Source organism: Leptodactylus fuscus, chromosome 1 (genome assembly GCF_031893055.1).
Source record: "Leptodactylus fuscus isolate aLepFus1 chromosome 1, aLepFus1.hap2, whole genome shotgun sequence".
NCBI lineage: Eukaryota > Metazoa > Chordata > Amphibia > Anura > Leptodactylidae > Leptodactylus > Leptodactylus fuscus.
In genome coordinates, this window is record NC_134265.1 from 24,500,692 (window position 1) to 24,514,166 (window position 13,475).

The 13,475-nt window shown below is 46.7% G+C and overlaps 1 protein-coding gene across 4 annotated transcripts in view; it reads right to left on the reverse strand.

The window, feature by feature from the left end:
* Positions 1-3,456, reverse strand: part of WDR7 (WD repeat domain 7) — a 237,946-nt gene extending 234,490 nt beyond the window's left edge. For all 4 annotated transcript variants that reach the window (XM_075268327.1, XM_075268317.1, XM_075268308.1 and 1 more), the window contains exon 1: positions 3,293-3,456. In XM_075268327.1, coding sequence (XP_075124428.1) covers positions 3,293-3,451 — 159 coding nt within the window. In that variant the 5' untranslated portion in view covers positions 3,452-3,456. The remainder of the gene's footprint in view (positions 1-3,292) is intronic.
* Between the last annotated feature and the right edge of the window lie 10,019 nt (positions 3,457-13,475).

Below are 13,475 nucleotides of genomic sequence, written 5' to 3' on the forward strand. Positions count from 1 at the left end.
CAGCTGTGACTACAGGGGAGAAGGAGCAGCCAGCTGTGACTACAGGGGAGAAGGAGCAGCCAGCTGTGACTACAGGGGAGAAGTAGCAGCCAGCTGTGACTACAGGGGAGAAAGAGCAGCCAGCTGTGACTACAGGGGGGAAGGAGCAGCCAGCTGTGACTACAGGGGAGAAGGAGCAGCCAGCTGTGACTACAGGGGAGAAAGAGCAGCCAGCTGTGACTACAGGGGGGAAGGAGCAGCCAGCTGTGACTACAGGGGAGAAGGAGCAGCCAGCTGTGACTACAGGGGAGAAGGAGCAGCCAGCTGTGACTACAGGGGAGAAGGAGCAGCCAGCTGTGACTACAGGGGAGAAGGAGCAGCCAGCTGTGACTACAGGGGAGAAGGAGAAGCCAGCTGTGACTACAGGGGAGAAGGAGAAGCCAGCTGTGACTACAGGGGAGAAGGAGCAGCCAGCTGTGACTACAGGGGAGAAGGAGCAGCCAGCTGTGACTACAGGGGAGAAGGAGCAGCCAGCTGTGACTACAGGGGAGAAGGAGAAGCCAGCTGTGACTACAGGGGAGAAGGAGCAGCCAGCTGTGACTACAGGGGAGAAGGAGAAGCCAGCTGTGACTACAGGGGAGAAGGAGAAGCCAGCTGTGACTACAGGGGAGAAGGAGAAGCCAGCTGTGACTACAGGGGAGAAGGAGCAGCCAGCTGTGACTACAGGGGAGAAGGAGCAGCCAGCTGTGACTACAGGGGAGAAGGAGCAGCCAGCTGTGACTACAGGGGAGAAGGAGCAGCCAGCTGTGACTACAGGGGAGAAGGAGCAGCCAGCTGTGACTACAGGGGAGAAAGAGCAGCCAGCTGTGACTACAGGGGGGAAGGAGCAGCCAGCTGTGACTACAGGGGGGAAGGAGCAGCCAGCTGTGACTACAGGGGGGAAGGAGAAGCCAGCTGTGACTACAGGGGAGAAGGAGAAGCAAGCTGTGACTACAGGGGAGAAGGAGCAGCCAGCTGTGACTACAGGGGAGAAGGAGCAGCCAGCTGTGACTACAGGGGAGAAGGAGCAGCCAGCTGTAACTACAGGGGAGAAAGAGCAGCCAGCTGTAACTACAGGGGAGAAGGAGCAGCCAGCTGTAACTACAGGGGAGAAGGAGAAGCCAGCTGTGACTACAGGGGAGAAGGAGCAGCCAGCTGTGACTACAGGGGAGAAGGAGCAGCCAGCTGTGACTACAGGGGAGAAGGAGCAGCCAGCTGTGACTACAGGGGAGAAGGAGCAGCCAGCTGTGACTACAGGGGAGAAGGAGAAGCCAGCTGTGACTACAGGGGAGAAGGAGCAGCCAGCTGTGACTACAGGGGAGAAGGAGCAGCCATCTGTGACTACAGGGGAGAAGGAGCAGCCAGCTGTAACTACAGGTGAGAAAGAGCAGCCAGCTGTGACTACAGGGGGGAAGGAGCAGCCAGCTGTGACTACAGGGGGGAAGGAGCAGCCAGCTGTGACTACAGGGGGGAAGGAGCAGCCAGCTGTGACTACAGGGGAGAAGGAGCAGCCAGCTGTGACTACAGGGGAGAAGGAGCAGCCAGCTGTGACTACAGGGGAGAAGGAGAAGCCAGCTGTGACTACAGGGGAGAAGGAGCAGCCAGCTGTGACTACAGGGGAGAAAGAGCAGCCAGCTGTGACTACAGGGGGGAAGGAGCAGCCAGCTGTGACTACAGGGGGGAAGGAGAAGCCAGCTGTGACTACAGTGGAGAAGGAGAAGCCAGCTGTGACTACAGGGGAGAAGGAGCAGCCAGCTGTGACTACAGGGGAGAAGGAGCAGCCAGCTGTGACTACAGGGGGGAAGGAGAAGCCAGCTGTGACTACAGTGGAGAAGGAGAAGCCAGCTGTGACTACAGGGGGGAAGGAGCAGCCAGCTGTGACTACAGGGGAGAAGGAGAAGCCAGCTGTGACTACAGGGGAGAAGGAGCAGCCAGCTGTGACTACAGGGGAGAAGGAGCAGCCAGCTGTGACTACAGGGGAGAAGGAGCAGCCAGCTGTGACTACAGGGGAGAAGGAGCAGCCAGCTGTGACTACAGGGGAGAAGGAGCAGCCAGCTGTGACTACAGGGGAGAAGGAGCAGCCAGCTGTGACTACAGGGGAGAAAGAGCAGCCAGCTGTGACTACAGGGGGGAAGGAGCAGCCAGCTGTGACTACAGGGGGGAAGGAGCAGCCAGCTGTGACTACAGGGGGGAAGGAGAAGCCAGCTGTGACTACAGGGGAGAAGGAGAAGCAAGCTGTGACTACAGGGGAGAAGGAGCAGCCAGCTGTGACTACAGGGGAGAAGGAGCAGCCAGCTGTGACTACAGGGGAGAAGGAGCAGCCAGCTGTAACTACAGGGGAGAAAGAGCAGCCAGCTGTAACTACAGGGGAGAAGGAGCAGCCAGCTGTGACTACAGGGGAGAAGGAGAAGCCAGCTGTGACTACAGGGGAGAAGGAGCAGCCAGCTGTGACTACAGGGGAGAAGGAGCAGCCAGCTGTGACTACAGGGGAGAAGGAGCAGCCAGCTGTGACTACAGGGGAGAAGGAGAAGCCAGCTGTGACTACAGGGGAGAAGGAGCAGCCAGCTGTGACTACAGGGGAGAAGGAGCAGCCATCTGTGACTACAGGGGAGAAGGAGCAGCCAGCTGTAACTACAGGTGAGAAAGAGCAGCCAGCTGTGACTACAGGGGGGAAGGAGCAGCCAGCTGTGACTACAGGGGGGAAGGAGCAGCCAGCTGTGACTACAGGGGGGAAGGAGCAGCCAGCTGTGACTACAGGGGAGAAGGAGCAGCCAGCTGTCACTACAGGGGAGAAGGAGCAGCCAGCTGTGACTACAGGGGAGAAGGAGAAGCCAGCTGTGACTACAGGGGAGAAGGAGCAGCCAGCTGTGACTACAGGGGAGAAAGAGCAGCCAGCTGTGACTACAGGGGAGAAAGAGCAGCCAGCTGTGACTACAGGGGGGAAGGAGAAGCCAGCTGTGACTACAGTGGAGAAGGAGAAGCCAGCTGTGACTACAGGGGAGAAGGAGCAGCCAGCTGTGACTACAGGGGAGAAGGAGCAGCCAGCTGTGACTACAGGGGGGAAGGAGAAGCCAGCTGTGACTACAGTGGAGAAGGAGAAGCCAGCTGTGACTACAGGGGGGAAGGAGCAGCCAGCTGTGACTACAGGGGAGAAGGAGCAGCCAGCTGTGACTACAGGGGAGAAGGAGCAGCCAGCTGTGATTATAAGGAAGGAAGAAACTGAAACGGAGGTCCACATCAAGTCAGTAACCTGGTAGTGCCCCTTCATACTCACTTCCAATTCTGGTGATAGGTCCCATAGGCAGATCTGTCCATCATGGCACCCGGTGATAATCGTTGCCATGTCATCCATCACCAGCACAGTGGATATACAGTGTGTGGGCGCTTTACGTCCCCATAGCACAATGGGAAGGACAAGACTGTTTCCAGTCATTTTTATGACCTGGTGGAAAAAAAGAAGAGAGAATTAACCACCAATGTGCTAATAAGTTATTAGAGCTACGGATAGCAGAAGGAGTCAGAGCAAATATTATATGGAGTGCCAGTGAAGACTAGAAAACCAGCCAGGTGACCGAGGTATGGCCTGGTGATGGCAGTGGAACATTAATGTGACTACCATTCTGGCCACTATAGAAGGTGAACTGGCTTGTCAGGCCGAGATATCAGACTTCTTAGACCTGACTTACTTTAGCTTAGGCCTGTAATGAGATATTAAGAGTAGATGAAGATGAATATACTTCGGTGGTGCGAGAGGGTGTATGACACAGGTACCAGATATAGTATGGATCAGAAGAGCTCGTACAGGGGATGCTATAGGATAACTAGTCACTTCCAGAGATTTAGAATAGATCACAACCTACCAAGACCAAAACACTTGTATAACCAGTCATACAGAGCACAGGGGGCGCCACTTGATTAAGGACCCATTTACAATGTCTAAGACGTCATCTAATGATTATCAATGGAAAAAGGGAGGTCGGGACTATGCAGTGACAACTCCTTGACAAGACGGTCTTCCGACTCATTTTCAGAGCTCACTGGTACTCAAGGATTGCCCAACCCGGGATCTGAGGGTTTGTTTTGAGACTTCTGAATTCCATCAGGATCCCCATTAAGTGTTGGGACTTGGTGCTGCTTCAATGGGAAACTGTATGTGAGGGACAAATTGAAGTGTAGAAGCTATGAGGAAAGGGGTTGTCCCTGTGAGGAGTGTGACAGTGTGTTGAAAAGCATGGAGCACTTCTTAGAACAGGGTGGGTGCTTCCATCAGTTGGCCAAGGTTGCCCGGACTCTCTTATGCGGAGTGGGCCTATGGAGTACTCAGAAACCTGGGTGGTCGGGACCGGTGCACTTTATTATTAGTCAGCCTAGTGGTTAGGTACCACACGTGGTACACATGGTGTTTAGTATCGATGCAGTGGAAAATCCTCCCGATGTAAGAGTCTTGGTGAGCTGGTGAAGGTGCACTCTCTGGAGTATGAGAGGTTGTGATGGAGAAGGCCTCTTGTCTTTGGAGGGGGTTCTCCTTTACTGTGCCTTAGCCTGTTATCTCCATTCCTGGTGATGGGCTGGTGTAAATGTAGATTTTATTTCTCGGTGGTCAGTACAGCAGGATGTGTGGCTTTATGTTTGTAGTGCAGGTGCAATATTGTATGATATTGTGTGATTTACATTTGGGGATAGTAGTTGGTGGGGAGGGGGATGATAGGCGTGAGGGATTTTCTGGATCTCTGTTTCTTGGCCTGGTCTTCTTTAGCACAGACTTTGGACCAGTGCTAGGGTTGGGGTAAGAAAAAACACTCGGCTTTGTGTGATTTGTGTTTGTGCATACGTCATATACTGTATACACTGCGGTGAGGATTTCTTGGCCTGGTCTGGACTTTAACGCAGACTTTAGACCAGTGCTGGAGGTTGTGTGGGGTTGAGTTTGAGCACTAATTTCAATTTAGTCACACAGATGAGACAAAAATCCAACTTTTTGGCAAGGCACATCAGCTCTATGTTCACAGAAAGAAAAATGAAGCCCATCTTGAAAAGAACACTGTCCCTACTGTGACACATAGAGGAGGCTCTGTTATGTTGTGGGGCTGCTTTGCTGCATCTGGCACAGGGTGTCTTGAATCTGTTCAGGTTACAATGAATTCTCAAGACTATCAAGGGATTCTAGAGAGAAATGTGCTGCCCAGTGTCAGAAAGCTTGGTCTCAGTCGAAGGTCATGGGTCTTGCAACAGGATAATGACCCAAAACATACAACTAAAAACACCCAAAAATGGCTAAGAGGAAAACATTGGACTATTCTGAAGCGGCTTCTATGAGCCCTGACCTAAATCCTATTGAGCATCTTTGGAAGGAGCTGAAACATGTCGTCTGGAAAAGGCCAAACCCGAGACAACTGGAGCAGTTTGCTCATGAGGAGGGGGCCAAAATCCCTGATGAGAGGTGCAGAAGACTTATTGACAGATACAGGAATCGTCTGATTGCAGCGATTGCCTCAAAAGGTTGTGCAAGTAAATATTAATTTACAGGAACCGTCATTTCTGTCCAGGCCGTGTCATGAAGTGAAAAACAATGTCTTACTTTCATTTGTTCATTTTCATAGAATTTTTATTTACAAGTGATTTCTGTGACCATTGTGGGTTTTACTTTCATTAAACAAGGGGACCAACAATTTTGTCCACGTGTGTATTTTCACCAATATCTTGTATTGTTTCTCTGTGCCATGAGTAACTGGATCAGTCGCTGCATCTGTATCACTGGTATTAGTGCTGATAATGAATGTTTGGTGTGACTGAGGCTGGAACAGTCAATGTACAGTACTAATGTGTATATATTGTGATAACATGTTGTGTTATTTGTATAATTTTCTGTTACGTTATACAAGTATTGTCATGTTTTATTAATAAAAGAACTACAGTATGTAACTCAGGTTACAGTAACGAAATTTATGTACACAGTGACTGTACCAGCAGAATTGTGAGTGCAGCTCTGGAGTATAATACAGGATGTAACTCAGGATCAGTACAGGATAAGTAATGTAACGTATGTACACAGTGACTGCACCAGCAGAATAGTGAGCGCAGCTCTGGAGTATAATACAGGATGTAACTCAGGATCAGTGCAGGATAAGTAATGTAACGTATGTACACAGTGACTGTACCAGCAGAATAGGGAGTGCAGCTCTGGAGTATAATACAGGATAAGTAATGTAATGTATGTACACAGTGACTGCACCAGCAGAATAGTGAGCGCAGCTCTGTAGTATAATACAGGATGTAACTCAGGATCAGTACAGGATAAGTAATGTAATGTATGTACACAGTGACTGTACCAGCAGAATAGTGAGCGCAGCTCTGGAGTATAATACAGGATGTAACTCAGGATCAGTACAGGATAAGTAATGTAATGTATGTACACAGTGACTGTACCAGTAGAATAGGGAGCGCAGCTCTGGAGTATAATACAGGATATAACTCAGGATCAGTACAGGATAAGTAATGTAGTGTATGTACACAGTGACTGTACCAGCAGAATAGTGAGTACAGCTCTGGAGTGTAATACAGGATGTAACTCAGGATCAGTACAGGATAAGTAATGTAATGTATGTACACAGTGACTGTACCAGCAGAACAGTGAGTGCAGCTCTGGGGTATAATACAGGATGTAACTCAGGATCAGTACAGGATAAGTAATGTAATGTATGTACACAGTGACTGCACCAGCAGAATAGTGAGCGCAGCTCTGGAGTATAATACAGGATGTAACTCAGGATCAGTACAGGATAAGTAATGTAATGTATGTACACAGTGACTGTACCAGCAGAATTGTGAGTGCAGCTCTGGAGTATAATACAGGATGTAACTCAGGATCAGTACAGGATAAGTAATGTAACGTATGTACACAGTGACTGCACCAGCAGAATAGTGAGCGCAGCTCTGGAGTATAATACAGGATGTAACTCAGGATCAGTGCAGGATAAGTAATGTAACGTATGTACACAGTGACTGTACCAGCAGAATAGGGAGTGCAGCTCTGGAGTATAATACAGGATGTAACTCAGGATCAGTGCAGGATAAGTAATGTAACGTATGTACACAGTGACTGTACCAGCAGAATAGGGAGTGCAGCTCTGGAGTATAATACAGGATAAGTAATGTAATGTATGTACACAGTGACTGCACCAGCAGAATAGTGAGTGCAGCTCTGTAGTATAATACAGGATGTAACTCAGGATCAGTACAGGATAAGTAATGTAATGTATGTACACAGTGACTGTACCAGTAGAATAGGGAGCGCAGCTCTGGAGTATAATACAGGATATAACTCAGGATCAGTACAGGATAAGTAATGTAGTGTATGTACACAGTGACTGTACCAGCAGAATAGTGAGTACAGCTCTGGAGTGTAATACAGGATGTAACTCAGGATCAGTACAGGATAAGTAATGTAATGTATGTACACAGTGACTGTACCAGCAGAACAGTGAGTGCAGCTCTGGGGTATAATACAGGATGTAACTCAGGATCAGTACAGGATAAGTAATGTAATGTATGTACACAGTGACTGCACCAGCAGAATAGTGAGCGCAGCTCTGGAGTATAATACAGGATGTAACTCAGGATCAGTACAGGATAAGTAATGTAATGTATGTACACAGTGACTGTACCAGCAGAACAGTGAGTGCAGCTCTGGGGTATAATACAGGATGTAACTCAGGATCAGTACAGGATAAGTAATGTAATGTATGTACACAGTGACTGTACCAGCAGAATAGTGAGTGCAGCTCTGGAGTATAATACAGGATAAGTAATGTAATGTATGTACACAGTGACTGTACCAGTAGAATAGTGAGTGCAGCTCTGGAGTATAATACAGGATGTAACTCAGGATCAGTACAGTATAAGTAATGTAATGTATGTACACAGTGACTGTACCAGCAGAATAGGGAGCACAGCTCTGGAGTAAAATACAGGATATAACTCAGGATCAGTACAGGATAAGTAATGTAGTGTATGTACACAGTGACTGTACCAGCAGAATAGTGAGTACAGCTCTGGAGTGTAATACAGGATGTAACTCAGGATCAGTACAGGATAAGTAATGTAATGTATGTACACAGTGACTGTACCAGCAGAACAGTGAGTGCAGCTCTGGGGTATAATACAGGATGTAACTCAGGATCAGTACAGGATAAGTAATGTAATGTATGTACACAGTGACTGCACCAGCAGAATAGTGAGCGCAGCTCTGGAGTATAATACAGGATGTAACTCAGGATCAGTACAGGATAAGTAATGTAATGTATGTACACAGTGACTGTACCAGCAGAACAGTGAGTGCAGCTCTGGGGTATAATACAGGATGTAACTCAGGATCAGTACAGGATAAGTAATGTAATGTATGTACACAGTGACTGTACCAGCAGAATAGTGAGTGCAGCTCTGGAGTATAATACAGGATAAGTAATGTAATGTATGTACACAGTGACTGTACCAGTAGAATAGTGAGTGCAGCTCTGGAGTATAATACAGGATGTAACTCAGGATCAGTACAGTATAAGTAATGTAATGTATGTACACAGTGACTGTACCAGCAGAATTGTGAGTGCAGCTCTGGAGTATAATACAGGATGTAACTCAGGATCAGTACAGGATAAGTAATGTAACGTATGTACACAGTGACTGCACCAGCAGAATAGTGAGCGCAGCTCTGGAGTATAATACAGGATGTAACTCAGGATCAGTGCAGGATAAGTAATGTAACGTATGTACACAGTGACTGTACCAGCAGAATAGGGAGTGCAGCTCTGGAGTATAATACAGGATAAGTAATGTAATGTATGTACACAGTGACTGCACCAGCAGAATAGTGAGCGCAGCTCTGTAGTATAATACAGGATGTAACTCAGGATCAGTACAGGATAAGTAATGTAATGTATGTACACAGTGACTGTACCAGCAGAATAGTGAGCGCAGCTCTGGAGTATAATACAGGATGTAACTCAGGATCAGTACAGGATAAGTAATGTAATGTATGTACACAGTGACTGTACCAGTAGAATAGGGAGCGCAGCTCTGGAGTATAATACAGGATATAACTCAGGATCAGTACAGGATAAGTAATGTAGTGTATGTACACAGTGACTGTACCAGCAGAATAGTGAGTACAGCTCTGGAGTGTAATACAGGATGTAACTCAGGATCAGTACAGGATAAGTAATGTAATGTATGTACACAGTGACTGTACCAGCAGAACAGTGAGTGCAGCTCTGGGGTATAATACAGGATGTAACTCAGGATCAGTACAGGATAAGTAATGTAATGTATGTACACAGTGACTGCACCAGCAGAATAGTGAGCGCAGCTCTGGAGTATAATACAGGATGTAACTCAGGATCAGTACAGGATAAGTAATGTAATGTATGTACACAGTGACTGTACCAGCAGAACAGTGAGTGCAGCTCTGGGGTATAATACAGGATGTAACTCAGGATCAGTACAGGATAAGTAATGTAATGTATGTACACAGTGACTGTACCAGCAGAATAGTGAGTGCAGCTCTGGAGTATAATACAGGATAAGTAATGTAATGTATGTACACAGTGACTGTACCAGTAGAATAGTGAGTGCAGCTCTGGAGTATAATACAGGATGTAACTCAGGATCAGTACAGCATAAGTAATGTAATGTATGTACACAGTGACTGTACCAGCAGAATAGGGAGCACAGCTCTGGAGTATAATACAGGATATAACTCAGGATCAGTACAGGATAAGTAATGTAATGTATGTACACAGTGACTGTACCAGGAGAATAGTGAGCGCAGCTCTGGGGTATAATACAGGATATAACTCAGGATCAGTACAGGATAAGTAATGTAATGTATGTACACAGTGACTGTACCAGCAGAATAGTGAACGCAGCTCTGGAGTATAATACAGGATGTAACTCAGGATCAGTACAGGATAAGTAATGTAATGTATGTACACAGTGACTGCACCAGCAGAATAGTGAGCGCAGCTCTGGAGTATAATACAGGATGTAACTCAGGATCAGTACAGGATAAGTAATGTAATGTATGTACACAGTGACTGTACCAGCAGAACAGTGAGTGCAGCTCTGGGGTATAATACAGGATGTAACTCAGGATCAGTACAGGATAAGTAATGTAATGTATGTACACAGTGACTGTACCAGCAGAATAGTGAGTGCAGCTCTGGAGTATAATACAGGATAAGTAATGTAATGTATGTACACAGTGACTGTACCAGGAGAATAGTGAGCGCAGCTCTGGGGTATAATACAGGATATAACTCAGGATCAGTACAGGATAAGTAATGTAATGTATGTACACAGTGACTGTACCAGCAGAATAGTGAACGCAGCTCTGGAGTATAATACAGGATAAGTAATGTAATGTATGTACACAGTGACTGCACCAGCAGAATAGTGAGTGCAGCTCTGGGGTATAATACAGGATATAACTCAGGATCAGTACAGGATAAGTAATGTAATGTATGTACACAGTGACTGTACCAGCAGAATAGTGAACGCAGCTCTGGAGTATAATACAGGATAAGTAATATAATGTATGTACACAGTGACTGTACCAGCAGAATAGTGAGCGCAGCTCTGGAGTATAATACAGGATGTAACTCAGGATCAGTACAGGATAAGTAATGTAATGTATGTACACAGTGACTGTACCAGCAGAATAGTGAGCGCAGCTCTGGAGTATAATACAGGACGTAACTCAGGATCAGTACAGGATAAGTAATGTAATGTATGTACACAGTGACTGTACCAGCAGAATAGTGAGCGCAGCTCTGGAGTATAATACAGGATGTAACTCAGGATCAGTACAGGATAAGTAATGTAATGTATGTACACAGTGACTGTACCAGCAGTATAATGAGTGCAGCTCTGGAGTATAATACAGGATGTAACTCAGGATCAGTACAGTATAAGTAATGTAATGTATGTACACAGTGACTGTACCAGCAGAATAGTGAGTGCAGCTCTGGAGTATAATTCAGGATATAACTCAGGATCAGTACAGGATAAGTAATGTAATGTATGTACACAGTGACTGCACCAGCAGAATAGTGAGCGCAGCTCTGGAGTATAATACAGGATGTAACTCAGGATCAGTACAGGATAAGTAATGTAATGTATGTACACAGTGACTGCACCAGCAGAATAGTGAGCGCAGCTCTGGAGTATAATACAGGATAAGTAATGTATATACAAGTCCATGTAACTAAGATAAAAATAATGTTACAAGGTGGCCTTGCTGGATGTTACTTTCGATGTATTGGAAGTTGCACTATAAGGCCCATTGAGCTTCCATATTGAGGCAACACATATTGTCCTGTATATGGTTGTACGTGTCTCACACTACCGTGTATATTTTGTTGTCACCGCCGTTATGTACATTTGCAGGCGGAGGGCGCCGCTTTTCCCACTAACATCTGGTGTTATTCTCTTTCTACAACACGAGGTTTATTTTCAGCATTTCATGTTTAGCTCCACAAAAATATTTTAGCACCAGGAATGAAAAGTCAGAGGCCTAGTATACATGAGTGAATAGTGTAGTATAATACATCAGTCAGGGAGAGGGCGACTCCTTAGATCAGTACTTTAGATTAGTTGTTGACTGTAAAGGCTCACAGAGCATTGTCTAGGCTGGATACAATGCACCGGCTGAGGACAGTATTTTTGGAGGTTACTTCTGGAATTTCTTCATTTACTGAGAAGTGGAATGTGAGTGAAGACAAACGGCGGACGCTGGAGGTCTGAGCTTATCACAACCCAAAACATTCAGGCTCAACCGCGCTCAATATTTTAGGGAAAACACAGCAGAGGCCAAATGTGATAAATGGCTGAGTGCGGGAGACAATCCTGAGTCAGACTCCATGGGTGAGCTGCCCTATGTATTGGGGGATCATGGGGTCACTCCGCATCCCTTATGTTCTTTTCTGGTGGGAAACGATGGCCTTGTACAAACCCGGGATTCTACCACTAAAACACAATTTTTTCTAGTTAACATGTCGGAATAGCCTTTAGAAAGGCTATTCGTCTCCTACCTTTTGAAGTGCTCTCCGCCGCGCCGTTCGTTCACAATACCGGTTTGTACCGGTATGCTAATTCGTTCTCTCGCAGCGATGGGGGCGTCCCCTATCGCAGGAGCAGCGATGGGGGCGTCCACATTGCAGCTCGAAAAGCGTCCACAGCGCCACCTCTATGGTCTTCCATGTCCTCCCCTTCCTTCTTCAGCGTCATGTCGGACGCCTGAACAGTACGCTCTGTTCGGCGAAGACTTCAAAGAACGTACTGCGCATGCGCGAAATTGCGGCGCCCGCACTATGGTTGCGGGCATGCGCAGTACGTTCTTTGAAGTCTTCGCCGAACAGAGCGTACTGCGCAGGCGTCCGACATGACGCTGAAGAAGGAAGGGGAGGACACTGAAGACCATAGAGGCGGCGCTGCAGACGGTTTTCGAGCTGCAATGGGGACGCCCCCATCGCTGCGAGAGAACGAATTAGCATACCGGTACAAACCGGTATTGTGAACAAACGGCGCGGCGGAGAGCACTTCAAAAGGTAGGAGACGAACAGCCTTTCTAAAGGCTATTCCGACATGTTAACTAGAAAAAAATTGTGTTTTAGTGATAGAATCCCTTTAAACTCCCATGAAATGTCGTTCACACATTATGGATTGGGGCGTAAATTCTGCAATTATATCTGCAACCTTGTTTGCAGGCAATAGCAAAAAAAAAAACCATCTTAAATCACAGATGAAATACATGGAAAGTGTGGTGGATTCCCCTCACTGAACGGGTCAAATCCTCATGCAGATCCATGGAAGGAATCTGTGTGTTGGCCTGGGGCTTCTTCCATGTATCTGATATTAAACAGGTGCCATGTTGGGTGTGGACTGTAGACTGTAGACCAGGATTGCCGGCCTTCTCATGGCTCTACTGTAGTGAGGGGGCCGAGAGCTCTAGAACCGTCGTAGATCACTATCATACAATATATAGACACACAGTCCAGCTTATGGACACAACCATAATAAGTGACCCTAAGAAAGTTCACGGGCCCACCCCTGTACCTATGGAAGCCATATCTTATCCGATCCTACTAATATTAGAAATGGCAAAGTTTGGATGTTTGTTCCTCAATCACGCAAAAACGGCTGAAGGGATTTGAATGAAATTCGGCACATAGATAGATTGTAACCTCGATTAAAATATAGGCTACTTTTATCCCGGTACAGGACATGGCTTCACGACTGTTATGAATTTATGGTCACATACTATATTAAACACACACATTATCTGATCTGCTCCAGGCAATGTGCTCAAACACTGACCTGGGCAATCACCTTTATGCCAGGGAAAAAGAAAATGTAATTTGTAGCAAACAATGACAGCTATGAAAGAGCTGGAAGTCACACAGTTC